Source organism: Sander lucioperca, chromosome 2, assembly GCF_008315115.2.
Source record: "Sander lucioperca isolate FBNREF2018 chromosome 2, SLUC_FBN_1.2, whole genome shotgun sequence".
Taxonomy (NCBI): domain Eukaryota; kingdom Metazoa; phylum Chordata; class Actinopteri; order Perciformes; family Percidae; genus Sander; species Sander lucioperca.
Window position 1 is genome coordinate 37,560,582 of NC_050174.1, and position 21,365 is coordinate 37,581,946.

The 21,365-nt window shown below is 41.4% G+C and overlaps 1 protein-coding gene across 3 annotated transcripts in view; it reads right to left on the minus strand.

Moving 5' to 3' along the window:
* Positions 1–1,710: 1,710 nt before the first annotated feature.
* The window catches only part of znf608 (zinc finger protein 608), a 61,845-nt gene continuing 42,190 nt past the window's right edge, over positions 1,711–21,365 (minus strand). For 2 of the 3 annotated variants that reach the window (XM_035996956.1, XM_031305422.2), the window contains 7 exons: positions 18,540–18,627; positions 10,538–12,989; positions 9,108–9,546; positions 8,370–8,539; positions 7,433–7,580; positions 6,561–6,617; positions 1,711–4,316 (listed from right to left, as the gene is read on the minus strand). In XM_035996956.1, coding sequence (XP_035852849.1) covers positions 4,297–4,316; positions 6,561–6,617; positions 7,433–7,580; positions 8,370–8,539; positions 9,108–9,546; positions 10,538–12,989; positions 18,540–18,627 — 3,374 coding nt within the window. In that variant the 3' untranslated portion in view covers positions 1,711–4,296. The remainder of the gene's footprint in view (positions 4,317–6,560; positions 6,618–7,432; positions 7,581–8,369; positions 8,540–9,107; positions 9,547–10,537; positions 12,990–18,539; positions 18,628–21,365) is intronic. The other variant, XM_035996964.1, reaches the window with a different exon arrangement.

The window sequence follows — 21,365 nt, forward strand, 5'->3', positions numbered from 1 at the left end:
GACGCTAGCGTATTCAGCGCCCCCTGCTGGTCGGAGGTGGAAGTGTAGGGCACTGCACACTACATTACTTCTACTCATAGACTGTTAATATTATGCTTCTACTACAACTACAGTCCAAGTAATCATTATCACACCAAAAGGGAAAATGAGTCATCACAATAATAATGATTAATAGTAATCCACTTATACTAAACTCGTATGCCTTCATTAATTAACTTGCTAAATCGTTTTTTTGACAGTCATAATTCAACACTATTTCAAAACATATATGATACATTTTTAAATTCAAAGAAGAGAGGAGACCAATAACTAACTTCAATTGATAAAGGAATAATATTGTACCACAATATGTCTCCTTTTGTTCATTACAAGGTCAAAAAAAAATACATTTTGCCTTATTGGAATCTCCATATATTACTCCATGTAGTAATATTATGGTTGTTTTTGTAAATGAATGCTGGTTTATGTACAAAACTAAATATTTTAGTTTTTTAGTGTCACTTATAAAGAGAAAACTCCACAGACAAAAGAATATATATAAACATCCTTTAATCATGATTGCCAAACATATGAATTAAGGCATATACAGTATAAAAAAGCAACAGCAGGTTCCATGTTTATACGATTGCAGTGTGTAATTTACTGGATACATCGGGTGGATGAACTGAACATATACCAAGCAGCCTTTATAAGACAACACTGTGTCTCCCAAAAGATGACAGCATTTTGTAAACAGAGTTCATAGCACTATATTCAAGTAATAGAATGATCACTGATACTATGCAGGTAAGGTGTTGTGTTTGAGTGAAACAGAGCCGCTGATAGACAAGGTCGGGCCATTGGGATTGGGAATTTTCCAATTTGTACTAGTAAATACTTCCACCCCACATGACCTTAACATTACATTATGCTGCATTAAAGGGACACTTTTTTGTGTGGGTGTCCAATCAGTTTTGATGGTAAATCAAGCCGTTTGAAGCAATACATTTCCCAGCGAGTGCTATATTGACCGAGGAAGCTGAGTTCTCACCTGCAAAATCTGTTGTTCTTCCTGCATCCAGTGACGTGACAGTGACGAAGAAGAACTTCAGGCTATTTCAGCTTAGATTTCTCCTCCGGGTAGCCAGGGGGCGTGCTCTAGATTCTACTCAAAAACAGAACTTCCAGTTCTCTTCGCTTGTATTGCGAACTGTGAAAATGGCATCCCAAAATGAGTGCAGAGTATGTTATGGACGAGAATAGATTTTACAATGTTTTGGCTGACTTCAGCTGTGTTTCCTCGAGCCATGCGGCAAAAGAAATGCAGCGGGGAGAGGCCAAGGCTGCGGCCGCAGTGGGGAGGATATGGCCGACAGGGACTCTCCAGAACCTGAGCTGCCGAAGGCAAACTACTGCTGGTGACTTTGTTAAAATTGCCTTCCGATGCCAACAGAAACGGAATCATTCTGCTGCAATAAATGTGAGCGTGGGCAGTTTTTGTCGGATGCTGTCTCCGACGCCAATCCCCGAGAGAGCCATGGAAGTTTTTACTCCTCACTTGGACAGAAGTGTGCTGGACCTTCTTCATCAACACTGACTGGACATCCACATAAAAGGTGGAACATTGTTTCTCTACGCTTTGTTGGCAGAATGGGTAAACATGTTCTCACATTAATTTAAGATAGCTAACCCTAATACTAGCCATGTTGTCACAGTGATACAAATAAATTTAAGCCTAAATTAGCCATTTTTATTGTGTCATATTTGTAGCAGTTTATTTTTAATCAGGCTCCTTTCAATTATTATTTGGATGTTTGCAGCCAAATTGATACCACTTTGTTCATACTTATCTATCTCTTTAAGCCAAAATGGGACTATCATAGTAAATTCCTGATAACTCTGAATTACAACCAGCAGGCTAACATGAACGTTTGTTTTCCATTGGGCAAGCACCGAAATCGGCCCAATTGTTGTTGCTAACACTTTGACAGTTCTTTGTTCTAGAGATATGGCAGCAGTTGATAAAAACCTGACCATTCTGTCTATCAGAGGCTCTGCAGTGAGCTAGTTAGCTTGTAGAAGGCATGGGAGCAGGGGCGGAGTGAAGGATTGTGGGACTCCTGACAAAATGTACAGCCCTACTGGCATCTCATTTTACTTAAAAGACAATTCCAGTGTTTTCTATCGCTGTACTGTGAATGGTTTTCCAGCTTTCATTGTGTTAAATTATAACTAACTATACTTAGATGTAGCATTAATTTGGAGCCGCTGATCGATACTCAAAACTGAATTTAGCAGTTCTCAATCTGCTGTCGACTATGCCGCTGCAAGCAAATGCTTTTATTTACACAACTTGTAATTTCCTAAAAACAAGACGTATACAAAGTAAATTGATTTTTTTTTTTTTTTTTTTTACTGGCTAACCCTGAAGCTTATTTTTGGTCATAAACTCACTACGTATTGTACCTGAGCAAACAAACCAAATTCTATTTAGTTTTGAGTATAGTGTCGGCTGTAGAAGTTATAATAAAGGAATGGTGAAAATGAGCAAAAACTCATTTTAACACTGGAATTGTCTTTCAGAGGTGCTGTGACTAAAAGTATAATTGGCACAATTATGGCTTTCATGTTCAAATAAACTAGCATGCACTCACTGGCATCCGTCTTCAATATTTCATTCACCTAACCCCAGGTTGTACCTCTCATTTAAGCATAATTTTTCCATTACAAATCCCTGCTGATTGTTGATTATGTTCAAGTGATATAAATTGAAATAAGTCAAACGCAACAGCACTTTTTGAAGTCATAGCCTGTTCCCCTTTAATTCTATATTTTCTCTGGTGTACACTGAATTGCCATCATTGTTTGGGACAACAAACTGTTTCTTTCCTGTCTACTACCAACTGTGAACATTAGTACAGCAAAACACTCTGACCATAAGGTCCATTCAGCAGCTGATCTGGAGCTTTCTGTCGTACCACACCATCTTCCTCAGCAGAGGGAGTTTTTCCAGTTAGCGTGGAAGCGTTGATATTCAAACTCCCATCCTTTTGAGCACTTTTTATCCGTGTTTGCATTAAAGTAGATTCTCTGAATTGACCTTGTGGTCCAACTACAATTTCATGGCATTATGGGGTACGATTGAAAGCTCCAGAACAGCTGCTAAATGGACCTTGTGGTGAGCTTGTTTCGCCAAATAAAAACGTTTTCCAAATAGTTGATTTTCACCCAACTTTTGAGTTTTCCCAACACTCACCAAGTAGTTTTTCGTTCCGAAAAATGACCAACCGTTAACCATAGCAGTGTCAGATGTGGAGATCAACAGTGACCTGAAAGAAAACTGAATCCACGAGGCACAAACTGGGGCTCTCACTCACTAAATGACACACTTATCCTTAGCTCTAACCAAATAGGATGTGTCATACGTGCAACATACAGTGCATTACGTCAGTGGAGCGGTCGGTCGGTTGGTGTGCCGACAGGACAAACTGCTGCCGTTGAACTGAACTTGGCTAATAAAGAAATAGTGGTTCTTTTCCTGCGGGTTTTCCACGCTCCGCCCGCTGCTCCCCTGCATGGCTGATGGAGATCAACATAGAGTACAATAAAGCATGTTAGTGCTCCGCCATGAATCTGTACAGAATATATACACCACTGGGTTCCTACATGGCACTGGGCAGGTCGATGTGAAGGTTTACTCTCACATAAAGACAATACAATCAACATGGTTACGCTCAAGTACAGGTTAGTAATACAAATGTAGCGTCAGCACTATGGAGGGAGGAGGACCACTTCAATAATCAGAATAAGGATAATAAGGATAATAATAGACTTTTTAGCTTCCTAATGCTGTTTCCTCAATAGTAAAAAAAAAAAAAAAAAAAAAAAAAAAGATCAACACTATTGTGATAATGTAAGTCATCTTCAGTACATTCAGTCATATCATCATCATCATAATACACTACGATAAATGTGCATTTTATAAAGGTGAACACCACAGCTGTAGCTGGGCGGATGCGCAGCGCTCTGGGATGTTAAGTTTCATACATGCCGCCCTGCTTCTGTCAAAATCCTGCAAAACTGGAAGCTTCAAAAGTCAGTGATCTGGACTGGTACAGATAGTTCCTGCTGATCCTGCTTCCTGTCCCTCCGTCTGCTCCTCGACAATGTGTTATAAAACAGGTGGTAAGAAATGAAAGAGGTTTTTTTAATTTTAGTTCTCTGCCTCTGAGCGAGGCGAAGCTTATTAAACACCATGGAATTGATGTCTGATAAATTCTGCCGTTCCTCATGTGAGACTTGGTCTCTCACATGGCCCTACTTCTTCACTTCGCTCTCTGTGGAGACAAGAGGACAAAACGCAGGCTTTTAGTCATATATTGGCCTTTTATCTCAGGAACTAGAGTCAAGACTTCAGGTGTGTTCGGACTAGAGGTGGTGCGATTGCAATCAAAAGACACAAGAGCTGACGGTTTCGCTTTGAGCATCCGTACAAGTTGAAAATGTTTGAGGAAAAACTTCATCCAGACCTCTAAAGCAGAGGAATTCAGGGAAAAAGATTCAAGATCTTTAGAATGTAGATGATGTAATGTGTGACGACATAAATGAAGGCTACAAAAAGTTCACCGCGATGGATGATTGCATTAAGTCTAAAGTCTCTGCAAACTGATTTTAATAGTGATCTGAAATGAACAAACACTTTTGGCTGCTAACACTTTCACGTATTGCTGGGTACGGCAAACCAGTCGCTCTCCCGTAGTAAACCGTTATGCTACAATGTCAGGAAGAGTTGACATAGAATCGCTCAAAGTGGAACTTTTGTTTTCTGTCCCTTCAACCGTTGCTGCTTAAAGTCCCTAAAGACTCAAAGTGGGGCAACATGCCAATGATGAGAAAGGTTCGATTTTACGTAAATATTCTGCATGGGAACACATTTCTCCGGAAATTTGACGGTCAGACGAGAAAATGACCAATCGGAACTAAGTATGTAAATTATTGCCTGGCTCTTCGTAGCTGTATATGTTTTTTTTTTTGTTTGTTTTTTACCAGTTATATAGCACTCACTTTCAACTTTTAAGCCCAATTTCACAACATACTGTAATGATTTCATTTGGTTCTTGATGTAAAGTACTATGGATACCTGCTGGTTGACGTAAAGTGCTATATCATTTTTTTAATTGATTGCTGATAACATTAACAAAATGACAAACAACTAAGCTTTTCCACTTTAAAAAAACATTTTGAACTATTTTTTCAGAATTGTTTTTGTACATTTTTAAATATTAATATCTCTTGACTTTTGCAGCGACAAATTCCTTTTATGTGAAAGCCTACATGGCAATGATTTCAGATTTTCACATTGTGAAACATGATTTTCTTGTTTATTTTGTATGTATTTACCTGCATGTTTTTTTTTTTGTTTTATGCATTTTGTAGTAGCATTGTTGGAGGGAGCCTGTGAACAACAATTTCATTGCCAGCGACTGCTCCAATGGATTTGTTGTCTATAAAAACTTTTTTGTGACTACAACATAAATGTCATTCCTTTAAGCCTTTAGATAAAGTGATAACACCCTCGAATGCAAGCTGATAATATAAACAGACCTACACACAAATTAATATTACCATTGTGTTTGTTTAGAGATAATGACATAATTACATTGTGGTTGTAGGAAAACAGTTTGTTCACAAGATAAGAAGACAATTAGTGATCTTCAGATATCAGGCCTGACAATTAGTTTCTGTAGAAAACTGCTGGTGTTCTCCATTTCTGGGCTGCTGTGTCTCTTCCACTGTCAGCATCACTCCTGTTAATCTCTTCTATTTCACAGCAATTACCATTTATAGGTAACTGCAGTCTCTGCAGCAGCAAGGTAATCATCACATTACGCAGTTTAACAGCCTGACAGGTTCCCTCTGCATTATTTCACACATTCAAAACAAAGGCAGCGATATATAATCTCTAAATATATATAAATATAACCTCTAAAAATATATATAGAAAACACTGCAAAGTGGGTAATGATCTACAGCATGATAACTGAGGCAACAAGGCAGTTTAGATATCAGATTTATTGGCTTCCCCAACCCAGTTTGCATTTTTTCATAAAAGAACCAAAATAGCCAATTTATTTCATAAGATGCACATTCAGTGGATGATCTATGAGTCTGTGATTCACACAGAGAGCACACAAAATATTGCCACCGCAGAAACAGTTTATCAGATTTGCAACTTTTTCCAAAGCTGATATACGAAGTGCACCTCTCTTTTTAAATTGCAGCTGTTTACTTTTTTTTTTTTACATAAATATTCTTCAAACCTGTTTATTTGTCTTTAAAGCGACATAAGAATATAGATTTACCTTTTTGTTTCATAATTACCCAACTTGACAGGCTAAGAATCTTCATCTTCTTTTGTATAAAACATCCCATGAATAGTTTTCCATCAAGATTGGAGTCTTGTGGAATGAAAATGTACTTTTTGATGGATTCCTCTCAGTCCTTGTCTATGTTTTTCCTTTTTTTAAATATACTTCTACACTTTTTTCATGTGAACTCTGGTATTAACAGCACAGACTTACCAGTAGAGGAGTGTCCTGACACCTGCTGACTGGAGACCAGCGACCTGGAGCTCAAGCCTTCAACACAGAGCAGTAAGAACTCAGCACCACATTCACACTGTTTGTGTTCACAAATGTGAGGATTTGCTGCTTTTTCTTTTAATTATTGTAAATATTTGAATCTATTTTGAATAGCGTTGAGGTTTGAACTGTTGATTGGGCAAAACAAACATTGTAAAGGTGTAACTCAATTTGGGCTCTGGGTAATTGTGACGGCATTTCTGAATTTGTATTTAACAAACAGTTTGCTGCTCAAACAATAATACATCTATATTAACAATTTGACAAAGATACATAGAATAATATAACAGTCAAAGGGAACATTTTACGAGTACTTTTACTTTGAATACTTTAAGAACATTGTCCTGATTATACTTACAAACTTTTACTTACAAATTTTCATAGAACACGTTTACTTGTAATGGAGTATTTTTTACAGTTTACATCTACTTCTATCTCAGTACTTCAATCAATTTTATTTGTCACATGAAATCATACAAGGTATAATTCCAGTAAAATGTAATACTTCTTCCAGCACTGAGGAAAACCATGAGAAAAAGTCAAGACCAAAGGTTGGGTAAAAAAGAAAAGAAAAGATGTTTCTTATTGCTTACTGTTCATCAAACAACAACTAACACTAACTGACCGATCATTACAGCCATATGTGACAGCTAAACATGTTAATTCAAACCATTAGCATTACTACAACGGCCTTTAAGCACCTCACTAAGCAATTGATGTGAAATATAATTCAGCTTCAGTTTCACATATGATGCAGTTCTTTATTAGCCGGTGTCAGTTTGGCACATTTTGGGCTCAGTGTGCGGTCGTACCTTGGTAGATGTCGTACTGTCCTGACATCAGGTTGTAGCTCATACCCAGGTGTGTGTGATGGTGTGTGTGGAGGTGTCGGGCGAATGACACGTGGTTCCTCTCTCGTTCCGTCTCTCTCTCCCCCTCGGGGGAACCCTTCTCGCCGGGCTACACACACACACACACACACACACACACACACACACACACACACACACACACACACACACACACACTTTACTAATTGTTTCTTTTTGAAGTGTTGAGCATGTTCATGAAATATCTTCAGCCCTCAGTATGGTTCATTTAAATGTCATGTATTCACACTTGCTTGATGACATTGAAGAGCACTGAAAGAAGTAGTAATATGTATATAATTACTTCTCATTACACATATTCATTACAACATTTCTATTTACATTAGTTTATTCATTTGCAATTACCGTCTACCACAAATATTATATTATATATATTTTATATTTCCACATTATTTTTTAAGGTTCTCTTTTTTACTTTGCATGTTTTTTTCTTTTTATACATATTTAATGAGCATTGTTGGAACTTGCAATATTGTTTTCCTATGTTTCCGTTGTGTGCGGTCCATTCGTTTGTTGTTTGCATCTGTTTCGGGGGTTTAAAAATGTGTATTTATTGATTTGTTAATGTAACAGGTACAGTATGTGATGTGTGTTCTTTACTCCAGGAAAAGTGAATAAATTAATTTCAATAGAAATGTACTTGTCCGGAGACAAAGAGTGCAACTACAGCAGTTACAACTATTTAACCTCTGACGTTTACGAGCAACTTCTGGTTTCCGTGTTTGTCTTTAACCTTCCTTTATTCAAATCTTTTTCTGTGTGTTCATTTGGAAACATCACATCTGTGTTGTGTGAATGAAAGGTGTGACGCTGTGAGCTGCAGTGTGTGCATGTGGCAGTAAAGTGAGCGGTGTCTCACAGCGGGTGATTTTCCGTGGTATTGATGGCTCTGCTGCTGCAGCAGCTCGATGGCTGAGGACGAGGTAGAGTCGCCGCTCTGCTTGCTGCTCACCGCTCCTCCTCTGCCGGGTGGAGTCACCTCCGACTCCTCCCTGCCTGCCGTGTTACCGTACAGAGGGTAGTGGAAACCTGGTGGACACAGACGAAGAAACATACAAACGCATGACATACAAACGGTGACTTGATTTGGCCATCTAAAACAAGAGTTACAAAAAACATGAGATTTGTGTTGATCTTCTCATCCAACTCTCAGCAAGATACGGAATAATACGTATTTCCCAAAATGTCAAACTATTCCTCTCAGGTGCCCAAATTCTTTCAGATGAAGGGCCAACATGTGCCTGGATGAAAGGCCACAGGCCAAAAATAAATGATGTTGAAGAATAACATAATTCTTGTAATTCTTCGTAGATAAAACTTACGTATGTAATTTAATAGGGAAGTTTACCAGCACTGTGCTTTACATTGCCGTAAAACTCAGATTACGTGCTTTTTTTTAGCTGCAAAAAATGTACGTTTCATAGTTATTATAGTTAGGATTTTACAGCACTTTCAAATTAAGAGCAGAATAAGCATGAGAATGTCAAATGCTATGGAGGGCCAAAACAAAGGGAGCTCGGGCCCAACTAGGCCTGCTGGCCCCAAATTGCGCGGCCTTGCTTTAAAGTAAACCCAAACCTTTACTTAAGACTCTTACCTGGGTAATTGTGGACCAGGGTTGGGGACACCCCTCTGTAAGAGCCCCCGCCACTTTCACACATTGCCAGGTAGGGCAGGTAGGAGGAGTGCTGGTACTGGATGTAGGGCTGCTGGGGGGTCATGGGAGGAGACACCGCCACCCGGGCACTCTGGGACTCCTCAGCCAGCCCTCCCATTGGCTCCTGGCCTTGATCATCCAGCCCGTCCAGCCTGTCTGAATCCTCCACGTCGATGGCGGGCGGGAGATCGTGGACCCTGGCTTTTTTAGCATCTCCGCCCACACCTCCTCCTGAGGTCATCTTGGCCCCGGCAGGCTCCACGGTAGCTCCCCATTCCTTTCCCCTGTCTGCCTCACCCTCCTCGGCCTCCTCCCCATGTTGTAGCTCTGAGTATTTGCTGTGAGCGAGGCAGTGAGCCCAGGCCGGGCCGTCTGAGGGCTAGATCGATGGGGACAAGTGTTGGTGCTAGTTGCAGTGTTTCCCCTATAATTCTTTGTTAACAGTGGTGGGTGGGAGTCATTTTGGGGTCAGTTCAACTTCGGTCCACGTCTCTGTCCCAGTTTTTGTTTATATGGCCGGTTGCAGGGCTAAAACTAAATCTTAGCCCTTTAGCATTTTGTCTCTTTTGTGTTTTTTTGTTTAGGCTAATTTATAACTTTCATTTGTACATTTTCTTTTTAGCAGGGGTGGAGAATTTCTTGCTGCGGTGGCCCACCGCTGCTGAATGACTATAGAGGAAACACTGTGTACTTGAGTAAACAGAACCATAGACAGACCATCTATCACTGGCTCTGGTTGTGATGTTGATGAAAGATGACGACGTTTCAACAGCAGGCGGCCATTCAGAGGTGGGATGTGAGGAGTGTGGTGTCCCTCTCAATGACACGAATGAAGACACGTCTCACACATGATCAACTGCAGAATTTAGGCCAAACTGAATGAAAAAACAACCTCCCGGACACGGCTTTCATTCAATTCATACAACCTTTTTTTACATGACCCAGCATGGCTAGAGATAGCGGTAAAATGCATCGTGAGATGACATGGTTAAAAATCTGTACAAGCTTTCTGAAAAAGCAGCTCATATAAAAACCAACACTTAATGTATGTATTAGAAATGTTTCTTTTGTTCCTTTATGTGTTTTACATTAACAGCTAGAGTTGGAATAACACATTTCCCCCATTGATTCTAAACATTAAAAACATCCATCAAATCAAACCACACGATTTTTGATTTCAACCGAAACTACCATGTCAAAGTACAGCTACAGCACCACAGAAGCCACATGGTCTTTGTTTTTAGCACCTATTGGTTTAGCTGTACACACCGTGTGATTCATCTCTTTGTGACACTCAACAGCAGCCATTAAAGCACACCAACAACACCATCAGCGGCGGCGGCAGGTCATAGACAGAGGGAGAAACTTACACTGGAATAGGAAACATTTGAGTCCAGATCTGTCTGACTGTTTGGGTTGTGGAGCGATGAAGAAGAGGAAGAGGAAGGTGACTTGATGTCATCGCAGTCTTTCATCAAGACCTGGTGCTGCTCCACCATGCCACCGTGCACCGCCTTTACGCCCAGACTCTGTCCCCTTTCTCCCCTCTCAGTCATCTCCACGTAGGACAGGACGGGTTTGGGACAGCAACCTTTAGCGCCATCTTTACCGTGCATGGGTCCACTGGCTGAACCCCCAACCACATGTTTATCGTCCTCACTGTCTCTCACCCCCTGTCCCCTCTCTCCCCTCTGCTTGGCGCTGTGCGTCTGGTCACAGCATTTGGAGGCCAGTAACAGTTTCTGGTCCATGTACAGTCCTCTGGAGTACTGGCCGTAGTACAGCGACTGGGCCAAGGCGGTCTGGGTCTGACTCATAGCCAGCTGCAGCTGCGACTGAGGCGGCCCGTCGCCTTTCTTTGAGTCTGAGAACTCGTGGGAGGAGCTTTTATCGTCCTCTTTCACTTCTTCCTTTCTGTCTTTCCCTTTGCCGTCATGGCCAGAGCTTTTGTGGAAAGCGACGCTGCTGCTGTTTTGCCTGTCCGACTGCATGTACCCCTGCAGGTAGTAGGGCTCGTAGCTGTGGTAGTACGGGGATTGGGGATCTTTTGATGGCGGGGCAGAGGCTGTGGGCGGGGTTTTACCAGAGTTACCATGGCTACTGTTAGAGCTCACCTCTGAAGAGGCCGAGGAGGCTGACTTGGATCTGATTCCATCCGAGCGACATTCAGAAGATCCCCCGTCGTCCCCGGCATCTGAGATGTCAGAGTAGGCGGGGCTGTTGTTCTTGCTGTCTGTTGCCAGGCAACTACCACTTGAGTCAAGCCGTGATGAACCACCGATGGAGGGACTGGGGGCGTTGTCGGTGAATGTGTAGACCTTATCAGCCTCAGCTCGGATACTGGCCATCCTGCTCTCCTGGCTCTCTGTGAGCCCGTTCAGTACATCCTGCTTACTGAGGTGCTCTTTCAGAAGGCTCCCAGAAATTTCCTTCACGCCCATTTTGGAACCACCAACATCTTCCATTTTGATTCCACCACCGTCGCCATTAGGTGTCCTGGTTTGCACGTCTTTGTTGTGTTTGTCCTTCAGCCTCCGTTTCTCTTTCTTCCTGGTCTCTTTGCTGCAGGTAACCAAGGTGGCTTTGACAAGGCTAGGCTCCACAACGATGCTCAGCTTTGGTTTGATGGGTTTCAGGGGAAGGTTTTTACTGGTGAGGCCTACGGCTGCTATGGGTGAGGGCTGCTGTGAGGGGGCAGTATCTGCTGTGGCGGTCGGATACGCTGTGTTGGGTATGGCGATCAGCTTTGGGGGAGCAGGGGCGGGAGCGATCGGCCGATTGGTCCGTGACTTGGACGGCTTCTCAACCTTCCCGTTGGCCTTCTTGCCCTTGTCGCACGCACCCCCCTTTTTGTCGATCAAGCCTTCGGCTTCCAGCTTGGGCATCTCGACCGTGGAGTTCCTGTCTGGGACCATGCAGTTCTCCAGAACCACGGTCATGTTGGAGATGATGGGCAGATTGCTGAGGTCATCAATCAGCCCATCTTTCAGCAGTGAGGTTCTTCTGGTCTTGGGGTTGGCTGAGGGACTGTGGTCAGTACTGAGGAGAAGCCGTCTGTTCTTAGGAGACCCCACTGTGGTCACCTTATATAGAGGAGCGGGTTTCTTAGAGGAGCTGTTGGCATTAGTGCTGTTTGTCTCTGAGAGGTCATATGTCATGTTGCCGATGGTGTCCTCACAGTCCGATAATCGTTCCTCGCTCTCCCCATCCTTCATGGGCTCCAGTTCAGGCTTCCTCTGCTCCTCAGCCTCCAGGTGTGCATGCGTCTGGTGGTAGCGCAGGCCGTTGATGTGCTTGTAGCGTTTAGTGCAGTTGGGGTGGGGGCAGTCGATGAGGATGGGTGGGGGAGGTGGTGAGGAGGCACAACCTCCTCCAGGATCCATGAACGAAGGGTCAGATTTGCCCAGTGGCGTGGACGGGGCGCTGCGGGATTTGGCTCGGATCCTCTTCCCATTCCCGTTTTTGATTTCGTCCGAAGAGACCAGACTGAGGTCCAGGTCAGCTGGCGGTTTGTTCTTCCGCTTCCCGGAGGAGAGAGAGGAGGTGCTGTTGGCAGGTTTCACCTCCTCCACAGTGAAGAAAGAAGGAGGCGTTCGGCAGTTGCTGTTGATGAGGTTCAGGCTTCCTCTCCGCCCCTTGCTGTGGATGGGTGCAGTGGTTCCAGCCACACCACCTCCACGGCTCCTGTGCTGTGATAGACCCCTGATTTTGGCAGCAGGGGCCGGATCAACGCAGGGCCTCTCGGCCATGGCCATTCGCATCCGTTTGCCCCGGCCACGCCCACCTGGCAACTCAGGGTCACTGGAGGGAGACTCACAAAACCTGGACAGAGGAAGAGAAAAACACTGGATTTAAAGACAATTCCTCTTAATAATCACTTACGTTGGAGCGGATCCAAATCACAGCGAGGATACACTAATTATTTTTCTTTCTTTCATTAATACTGCGAGACAGGGCATGGCCTTGGCGGATATCTGCGCTCTCCGAGTGCGATTGTATTGTTTTACAACGTATTGTATCAGCTGTTATCATATCGCATTTTATCGTTTCACATTGTATCACTTCATATTAGGGTTGCACGATATTGACAAAATGTGATATTGCGATATCGATTATGAATATTGCAATATCGATATTACTTTCAATATTTTTAAAGTTACAAGAAAATGCATCAAAATAGATTCATAAATTAAACAAGTTTTCTTACAACAAGGTTTATTTGAACTGATAGTCATATTGGACTGGTCCAACATGAATAAATAAATAAGGACCATGTCTACAGAACAGGACATGTTTTACTGGTTAGACAGTATAAAATAAATAAAGAGAACAGGACACAACTTTTCTTTCTCTTCTCTGATTTGTTCAGTTTAGTTTACTCCATAAAATAAAAAAAAATATTGCATACTTATTGCGACACTTTCGATATATTGCGATAACGATATTGAGTCGATATATCTTGCACCCCTACTTCATATTGTTTTACACTGTATCGTTTCACGTCGTAATGTATTGTGTCAGACTGAAAACAAAGCTGTTTTTCTTGTTGATGCGGTTGTTCTTGAAAGGTTTTAACCCGAGAACAACTTGTTCATATTGTTACCCAAATTGAACTCTTGTTCCATCAGACAAAAAACACTTGAAAGATAACAGATTATCATTCAAGGCTCATGTGGACCACTTTACCCAGACGTCAAGGATAAAAAATAATTTTGTTCTGTACAAAGCCCGCTTCTTTTTTGATAACATGAAAACCTGTACAATCCAGTTATCTTTCTATTTGATAGAGACATTTTGTATTCACGTGTCATCCCTTTCTACTTTGAAGTCTTTTGATGCTGTTTACCAGAGAGCCTCACATTTTAATACCGAATGCTTCTCTACCCTCACACATTGTTATTTATATCTAAAACCTGTCTGCTTGGATAAGGAAAATGCGTTGCTTTAGATTTATCTACAGAGTATGGCTCTATTTTCCAAACTGGACCCTATGTGCTGGCCTTTTAGTGCATTAATTACGGCACAACATTGCAGGACTCAATGGATATATTCTGACCTTGGAAAGACTGTTTTGGGTGTTAATCACCTTATTAATGGATGAAACTGCAAAGCACGTTGAGACTAGACTTTGTTGTCGCCCTCTGTGATTTCGAAACGATGATATCTCACATTTCTTGTGATGTTTGTAATTGCTTTTTTACATCAGTGTGTCCCTGAATGTCACTGAAGCCGCTGGAACGTCCCGCTGAAATTTAATGGATTTTCTTTGGCATTTCAAGGATATTTGTTACTCTCATGCCTCTATTTAAAGTCTCCCTCCTGACACGCTTTAAAGTATGTAAAAAAAAAAAAAACAACTCTGCTATGATTCATATTTTATTTAACATGGTTTACCCACGTAAAACGTTCAAAGAAAAGCTCTGAAAATTTTTCCTTCCCTCATTGAGAAATTCTGGATCTGGCCTTGCACCTGTCCTCCACCACCACAGCTGTTTGCACTAGGTGGACCGGTGAAAGAGCAGTGTGCATCAAGAAGATGGTGAAAAAAATCTGAGATATTTAGCCATACATGTTTGAGTTTCACGCCATGTTCAGACAGGAAGCGGAAGCGCCCCAAAGCCAGTGCAAAGATCCGCAGTTGCTCGGGAACTGCAGCGATAGTTTAGCGTCATGTCTAAACCCGGCGTCAGTCAAACCCAGACTCAGATGAGGAGTCTGTTGTGCACCAAAATCGGCGACCAGCAGACTTATCAGAATGGTAAGTATAGTTAGCATCTTTCATTTTGTTTGTTGTTTGTTAGCTTGTTAGCTTATAACTGGCAGTGACTGACAGCTACGATTATAGTGTGTTTTCACTCTGTACTGACAGTCCGCTCTGCGCTGGAAGTTTCAGGTTTTTTTTTACAGCTTTTGCGTATTAGACAACGAAGCGACTTCAAATCTGTGATGTACCAACTATAGCTTGCCCGGAGTGCGTTTGAATTTCAGATTTTAGGGACGTTCACACAGGCATCATTCAAGAGAGAAATGTGAAAACACCTCTCTAGTGACAAACGTCGCACAGATACAGGTCAGTATTATCATTTTAAGGGACATAACCACAAGAAAACTAAAATGTTATCAATTTTAATAGAGTGATCTAGTCCGGGTGATTTCCTACAATTCAAACATTGTCTACTAAAGCTGAAAAATTAAAGCTCATTAGTAGTTTTTGCATGATTTTATCTTTTTGTTACAGTTTCATGCAGAGACTGATAATGCATCATCAAAGAGGAAGCATTTTATTCCATTGAATTATATAATAAAACAGCATTTAGCCACCACTGACAGACGTCAAATCCAAATGAAAAAAGCAATTTAGTCCCTGGTGTCTGAGATTAAGCTGTAATTGCCATGACAACAAACATTCACATACAGCAGCAATAATTGAGAGGTTTTAGCACCTCAAGGAGGGACTGTCACATTTTCCACTCAGCAATTACAAAAAACACTCTTCATTTGTATAACAGTTGGGATGGAGAGCGTTTCTGTTAAAGCTCATCATGGAACAACAGCTAACAGCCTTTTTATCATTTCAGCAACATCAGAGCACTTAAAAACAACTAAGTGCTCTTTTCAGTTTATCAAATAAACGATCACCAGCAAATAAAAGCCAATAAGAATAACAATAAAATGGTTAAACATGATAGATCGAACAGGGCAATACACCAAGCAGAAGTGAGTCAGAATAATTATATAAGGCCTGTCCTTATAATGTGTTTACAATTAGAATAAGAATTGATTTTAAATATAATTGTAGGCCTGTTTTCACCAGTCTGAGAGCCAGACCCTCACTAGATGTTGATGATGAAACCATTTGTTGGACATAATGACATTTTACAATGGAAACACGCTGCTAAGCATCAACTCGTCATACAGCTTTGTCGTTTGTGGCCAAAAAATAGAACAGTGTCCTAATTTTTTTTACATCCGTGTTGCCCCTGTGGCGATGTGTCAAGCCAATCACAATCCAACTGGAGCACAAATTATGAGCTGTTTTTAGAATTAAAATTTTAAGTCAAAGGCAGCTGCAACTGTGTGTACATGAGAACAAATATACTGCCGTTGAAAAGTGATGAATCAGCGGTTATAGTGATGTTTTTGTCTTCTTTCCTTCAATAATAACTACTTTAACAGAGATTAAAAGAAATGGTATAATTCAGACACACAATGTTTTACTTACATGTGAAATAGTTTTGGCCTTAAAAAAAAGAATGAAATGATTCACACTTCCATTCCAGTGGAGGTCCCCACAGTGTTGCATGACGGGGAGAATCCTGTTGGAACCTGGATGCTGAATTTGTTTTCCAGTCCAGAAAAGCATAAGTGACCCTTGATTATTATTGAAGCACAACAGCGCAACTGGGCTCTAAAAATCCTGTTTCTTTTATCAATAGCTATGTTTCCATCCACACGTTTTTATCCGAATTAAGTGATATCGAATGAAAAATGCCTTATAAAAACAGTAAAATTCGATTGAATTTCATGAATATCGACTCAAATGAAATACGTTCGGGCTCATCGGATTTTATCTTGATCAATATACGGCTTATGTGATAAACGCTGATGGAAACGTTATTTGCCGAATAAATAATAAATTGCGATTAAGTTTTAGGTCATTTTATGGTTGCAACCCGCCACAAAACAAAGAAGAAGAAGTTTTAGTTCATTTCCGCCCAGTATTTCCGCTCTGTTTGCACACATGGCGGGTGTCAACAAAGACAGATGTAAGTGGACGAACAAGGAGACGCACTACTGGGAATGCCGACACAAATGTCCCTTATGATGCAACGATCGTCTACCACAACCTGTGGTACGATTGATGGCCAGCCCTTTCTATTGACAAAATCCCTGTAGCCTTCAGCAGGGGGTCTAATCGGGACGTGAGTCCCGTCTATTGCGCCATACACCTGTGGCACAGGGTGTGCTCTGGAGTTACGGAGCGAGATATCATGCGCCTCATCCACTCCAGGTAGGTATATATACCTTCGCATCATCCTCGTTCGTATGGCATTGCACACGGCGTAAACACACCGGTGCACGGTGGTTTTGCTGACTCCAAACGTTTCGCCTACCACTCTGTACTCTGCGCATGTAGCCAGTTTGTAGAGCGCAATGGCGATACGCTTCTCGGTTGGAACCGGAGGGCGATAGCTTGCGACATCTGGGGAAAGGGACGGGCCAATAAAATTACACAACAAGTCAAATGTTGTCTTGGTCATCCGAAAATGCTTCAACCAAAGGGTTTCTGTGAAGTGTCTCTGAACCACGATCTCCCGGAACTGTTTGGAGTCGTTCTCACACCACAGGCCGCCTCCGTTGTCGTCGGGCATTTACGTGCATCTGCATCTGCATCATCATAGCAATGTGTTGATAGCATTGTTGTTTTCTTATTATAGCTTCATATGTCGCTATCAGCTGGCACATACGCACTATTACAACTTGTGCAATACTGATCATTTGTTGGTAGATGGCATGATCCATTTTGTCTAGCAAAACTTTGTTCGCAAAAGTTAGCTTGAATGTTGTGCGATTAATGGAAACACCTTAAAATGTCTAAAATCAATTCAATATACCAATTTGATCGCAAAACAGCATGTGACGTCATTACGCACAGGTTTTTATTCGCTTTAAAGCCGTTGGATGGAAACACTTTCACCAGCTTTATTCACGAGTTTTTTTACCGAACTTCAGATAATTCGATTGACAAGTGGATGGAAACTTAGCTACTGACTGTTGATTTCTTCTATTTTTACTGTTACTGTTGCTCAGTGGGATCTTTGTCTCTTTCTGCACTTCCATTTGTCATTCTTGTTAAACCATTCTACAGCGTTTTTGTTTGCCACGTACAAAACTGAATAACGTTGATTTGTAAAGAGGACTTTCTACAACCTAAAAGCATCAAAGACCTTTCAAAACTAAAGAGTAGTCCTCTCAAACATCTGACTGGACAAAATCAAGCTTTGGGGCAGCAGATTACAAACTTTTCATCAGACGTGTGCACTTGCAAACATCACAGTACTATAACTGTAATAAGCCGCCAACAGGAAGCAGAAGTGCTTCCTATATTTATATTTTAACATGACCATGATCTTTTCCTAACCTGAAAAAAAACTATACAAAAATGATCAAACTTAACACTAACTGGCTCTGAAACGTGTGCTACTAGCACGGTTAGCAGTTTTTTGGCATATATTTTTTGCAACCTAAACAGAGTTGCAACAACAAACAGATGCTGTGTCCTCAGGTTGAACCTTTCTCTTGCCTTTAAAGTTCTCTGTAAAGAAACAGAGGAAGAGAAAGAAAAAGAAAGTGTGTGTAGTGTAGCATCACCTTGGAGGAGCCCAGTCGTGTTTGGTGCAGTCTAACAGAGTTCCCACGTAGGTTCTCTTCCTCCACGTCACGTTCACCACCAGCACACCTGTCAATCACACGGGACAGAGACAGAAAGGGTTAGTACTGGATCTACTGGGACCAGAAGAGGCTCCTGCATCAGTAACAGGGTGAAGAGTTTAGAGCAACACAGGATACAGGACTTAAAGAGGAAATCTGGGTAGTTGGATTGAGATTATAACAGCCTTCAATGACAAAATTATCTTTTGTGACATTTAAAGTTTTATCCTAAAATGTACATCTCCTTAAAACATGAACGTTGGTTTTTGTCACTAATTTATCACATAAGATTTCAGTCATTTACAGAGGAAATACAGGTCTTAAAATACATTCATTATGAGGATTTTTCATATCACAGAAAAAAAAAAGATTTGATTATTACAAAATCAAACAGTGATACAGCTGTGTTCAAAGGTGTGATTGGTTTGTAGAAACAGAGGATGACATATCATGTCTGACTGTCTGAAAGAAGCTCTTCACCTTTTGTTCACCTTTTTCAGACTTTCTGAGCAGCACTTCTTTTGTTGCATGTATTGTAGCTCTGCAGAACTACTCATTCCTTTCTTCTCACTTGTGTCTAATGAAGAAACTAATGAAACTCTGATAGAAGACATATGCGCAGAAATGAAAAAAAGGAGCACACTGCAACTGCACCAAGGAAGGAAAATCAATGTGGCGACGAGCAGACGTCTGAGAGCAGCAGCGGGACTGAGTTTAAAGAGGCTCAGATTGTCTGTTACAGCCTCTGTGAAATTGCTCCAACTGATATCAGTCAGCAACATCAGGAGGAAAATACAGTCTTCCGTTGCCGTCAGGTTTTTGGTTGTAAGGAAAATGTAGTCTTCATAGTTTCAACTTTAATCTGAGAATTGATGACCCTTCAGCCATCTCAAATAAATGTCTCTCTCTTCGTCTTTCTCTCTCACACACTCTCAGACTGACATTTAAAAACCATTAACCTCCGTTTTGTAATGCGCCAGCGGCAACGCAGAGCAAATCAAATCCTGGATGCATTACAGCTTCAAAACGAGGTTTGACTGCAACACACGACTTCTTGCTCTTCAATTAAGCCGCCGCCATCACAAAACACTCTCACAGATAAATGAGAGCTGAGGAACACGGCCAAGTGTGTCGCTCAGTTTAACAAAAGGTGGACGGTGATGAGGCAGATTTTAGTTTTTTTCAGGGGCGGATCTAGAAAAATATTTATGGGGTGGCGAGAGGGGGGCAGGAATTTCTGAGGGGTGGCAACATTTGACAGACGTATATATACTGAATTTTATCACAGTTTGATGAGAAATAGTATGTACACACTACAAAAGGGCACAGGCTGCCATCTCATGCAATCAATATCTTGCATTTGAGCTTTCATGTGAAACAGTTCATATTAGGAATAAGTGACCATACGATGTGATCTCACTTAATAGGAGATAGAAGTATGATAGAAGTAAGGGGCATTATCACAGGAAAGGCATTAAGGTAAGACACAGGTGATGAGTGGCAGATGTGTGAGAGGGGAAGCAAACAGTTTTGGACTGTGTCAGAGAGGCAGCGTTGCAGGCAGCATGTGTACAAGATTAGGAACTGTCATTGATTAGTTATAACCATCAGACTGTGTTAACACACACTAACATGTTAGCCTGGGAGAGTATTTTTACGTTCATTTGTTTATTTTTTTAATTTAATCTGAGCAATAGATCTAAAATACATTCTACACAAAATATAAAAACTCATCTCCCCATCTCATCACACTTTCACACTGACAACTTTCCCTAATTATTCATATTTAAGCAAACATGAATTTTTATATTTATTTGATGTGTAAGCAATGTCTCTTAAATTTTATAAAAATGTCCATCTTTGTCATTTGTTGTTCTTATTCATATGTAACTTAGTATATATTCAGCAACAGTTTCCATACCATGTGGACCAGCTCAACTGGAGATCGTTGGTGATGCCCCAGGCACTCTGCTTTCCCTTTCACTGTCTGAGCCCTGCACGGTATCTTGTCTCTCGCTTTCTCCCTCCTCATCTCGGTGATGCTCTCCCTCCATATCTTCACTGCTGTGGTGTTCTCCCACCTCCTCCTGTCCCTGGTCGCCTCTGCCTCGTAGTCTCTCTGTCACGTTTCTGTTGCCCTTTTCTCTCCACCTCATCTTCATCTTCTCTCTCTCCTTCCACCTCTTTTCTCTCTCCTTCCACCTCATCTTCTCCGTCTACCTTGCTCAGTTCATTTTCTATTTCTCTCGCCTTTCTCTTTGGTGAGAAAAAACTACATATGCTACCTTTCCTCTTCATTTCTGTAAGATTAAAAGTAATTTTACAATGTTTTCCTTGACAGACGTTGAATCAATATTAGCTTTTGTAGCCTACTTTACACAGAACAAACGTCAGACCTAAGTAACATTATATGTATAGTTAGCAAAATAACATTCTTCAACCTGATTTTTATCATCTCAAAATCAGCATCGCAACTATGCTAGCACTGTGCTTTCATTATAATTTCATTTCTTGATAGATAGTTAATCTGTTTTGACCTCTTTCCTCCTGTGTCTCCTTTCCTCACGACTCCTGGCTCCCTCGCTTCGCGCCACTCAGTTTTCCAAATAAATCAGGCTCTTGCCGCTCTGGCGTCATCTCGTGCTGCATTCACTGCAGTTCCGACTGCAGTGAATGCAGCTCGAGATGACGCTGACATTGGAGATTCGCGCTCATAAATTGTCAAATTGGCCATAACTTTTAATTCATTGCTGCCAAATGGGGTGG